The sequence below is a fragment of the Galeopterus variegatus genome, unplaced genomic scaffold, assembly GCF_000696425.1.
Source record: "Galeopterus variegatus unplaced genomic scaffold, G_variegatus-3.0.2 Scaffold18003, whole genome shotgun sequence".
NCBI lineage: Eukaryota > Metazoa > Chordata > Mammalia > Dermoptera > Cynocephalidae > Galeopterus > Galeopterus variegatus.
The window spans coordinates 1-2708 of NW_007744114.1; the positions used below are offsets into that span (position 1 = coordinate 1).

Below are 2708 nucleotides of genomic sequence, written 5' to 3' on the forward strand. Positions count from 1 at the left end.
GGGATCCAAACCCTCAGCGGGAGCGCCGCCGTGCTCCCAAGCAGCGCACTCTCCAGTGCGCCACCGGGCTGGCCCAAAAAACTTAATTTTTTAAGATTATTTTTATACCTCAGACCAGCATTTTTAACATATTCACTTTTGCTTAGAATCCTGAAATATTATTCCTGTGATTCATTATATTCCTGGTTATTTCTGATCCTTTAGGTTTCATTTCAAATGTCACTCTCTCGTGAAGGTCTTCCCTTATCACTTCATGTGAAGTTACTCTTCCAGGTTATCCTAGTGTATTTTATTGTTTAATTGACTTATTATACTTGTTACAATATGAAATTATCCTGCTTATGTGTTTCTTTAACAGATTTTTGTCTTTTCTCTATCGCTGGAATACCATGTCCATTGAGGTGAGTAGAAAGTAATTTATCGGATACTTGATCATTGCCTGGCACAGAGTAGAATTTAAATATGTGGTAAATAAGAAGATGATTCAAAGAAACCAAAGAAAAGATTGATACTAAGTGACAGAAACAAACTAATACAGAATACTGAAAATTGCAAACCAAGCAGTTGAATCAATTGAAAGTTGAATATTGAAAATTGCAAACCAAGCAGTTGAATCAATTGAAAGTTGAATATTGAAAATTGCAAACCAAGAAATTGAAAACTGAATGATATTTATTTGACTATGTTAGGAATTGTATTGGTCTTATTTCTCTGATTCTTTTTGCATTGCCATTTCATCCTTATTTCTTACTGTGAAATATGTTTTTTTAATGTTTTCTTTCTATTGTATCCTTTTTAAAAGGAGAAAAAAATGTCAGTATCTCTGGGCTTTTAAAATTCACACATGTGTGATGATATAGTCTGTATTCTTTGAAACTTCACTCCAAAGTTTTAGGGAAGGAACTAGAACAGGACTTCTTCTGGTAAGGCGTCTACTACTGGAACTATTGATTGTCACAGCCGAGGGATTCTAATAGTTAGGGCAGGCAGTAATCCTCAAAATGAGCAATTCTAAGAAAATATTCAGTCATATTAAAAGAATGTAGAATTCCATAGCAAATATATTAATTTTAATTATTGTAGAAACTCTATAAAACATGGATTTTTATTATTATTACAATAATAAAAATATAAAAAATGTAAAAAAGGATCAATAGAAGAGATAAAATAAAATAAAAGCAGATATATTTTGTAAGATATAAAATATAAAATTTTATAAATAAAATTATGATTAAACGGAGAATGCAATAGAAAACATATAGCAATTTACAAACTTGTGAGGCAAGAAGAAAAAAAGTGAGAGGAAAAAGGCAGGAAATAGTAAACTTTAGATCCAGTAACCATAATGTCAAGGAATTTAAAATAATAAAATTTTCACTGATATCTTTTAAAGCTGAAAAGAGAATCAGTAACCTGAAAAATAGATCTGAGGACATATTTTTGTGTATTTTTGTTTCAGTTAATAAAATGGAAAATGAGAAAACAAAACAACAGACATGGATGGTAGAATGTGGAAGTTAAATGTGCATCTAATATACATTATTAAAAATAAAGTGTAAAGAAACTGGTCAGGATAGTGCCCGGAATCATTTATTCTTAAGAAAACACAGGAAAAAGAAATGAAATTGAAAGGAGCCATTTATTATTTGTGGAAATTTGACTACTCAATTCTTTCTCACATTCAATGCAAAAGACAAAAGTTATAAATTGTGGCTTCAAATGTTTACAAGCTAAGAACATATTTATAATTTAATAAGATTGTGAGAAAGTAATCTCTCAAATGTCATCTGATGCTGGACCATCTATTTAATTTACCATACCTGTTTTTCTATCTCACAAACAATTGCAAATTTGTTTATTAGACTTAGAACCTTGAGTTTAATAACTGAGCTACTTTAATATGTAAGTCAAGGATACCTCACCCAAGGAATCACCCTTGTCATCTAATGAGAGTCCAAGAAAGTAATTCTTTAAAGTTTGTAACTACTTCTCCCTTTGTTCCTCAGACAGATGAATTTTCAAACTCCTGCATGGCTTCCAGAAATTTCACTGGGGTCACTGAGTTCATTCTCACAGGTGTCTCAGACTGTCCAGAGCTCCAGATTCCCCTCTTCCTCGTCTTTCTGGTGATCTATGGCCTGACTGTGACAGGGAACCTGGGAATCATCACCCTCACCGGTGTTGACTCTCGACTTCAAACCCCCATGTATTTTTTCCTTCGACAATTGGCTGTCATCAATCTCGGCAACGCTACTGTCATTGCCCCTAAAATGCTGACCAATTTATTAGTAAAGAAGAAAACCATCTCATATTATGAATGTGCCACCCAATTTGGAGCATTCTTGTTTTTCATTGTAGCTGAGGTTACAATGCTTGCTGTGATGGCCTATGACCGCTATGCAGCCATTTGTAATCCCCTGCTCTACATGGTGGTGGTATCTTGGCGGATCTGCCTTCTGCTGGTAATCCTCACATACCTCTATGGCTTTTCCACAGCTGTTGTGGTTTCACCTTGTGTATTCTCCATGTCTTACTGCTCTTCCAATGTAATCAACCATTTCTACTGTGATAATGTGCCTCTGTTAGCATTGTCTTGCTCTGATACTTCCACTCCAGAAACAATAGTCTTTATATCTGCAGCTACAAATTTGGTTTCTTCCCTGATTATAGTTCTAGTATCCTATCTCAACATTGTTCTGTCCATTCTA

General features: G+C 33.9%; 1 protein-coding gene across 1 annotated transcript in view; it reads left to right on the forward strand.

Annotated features, from left to right (window-relative positions):
• The first annotated feature begins 2030 nt into the window (after positions 1-2030).
• LOC103582817 (olfactory receptor 8J3-like) overlaps positions 2031-2708 on the forward strand; it is a 1131-nt gene continuing 453 nt past the window's right edge. Inside the window, exon 1 of the mRNA XM_008564305.1 lies at positions 2031-2651. Coding sequence (XP_008562527.1) covers positions 2031-2651 — 621 coding nt within the window. The remainder of the gene's footprint in view (positions 2652-2708) is intronic.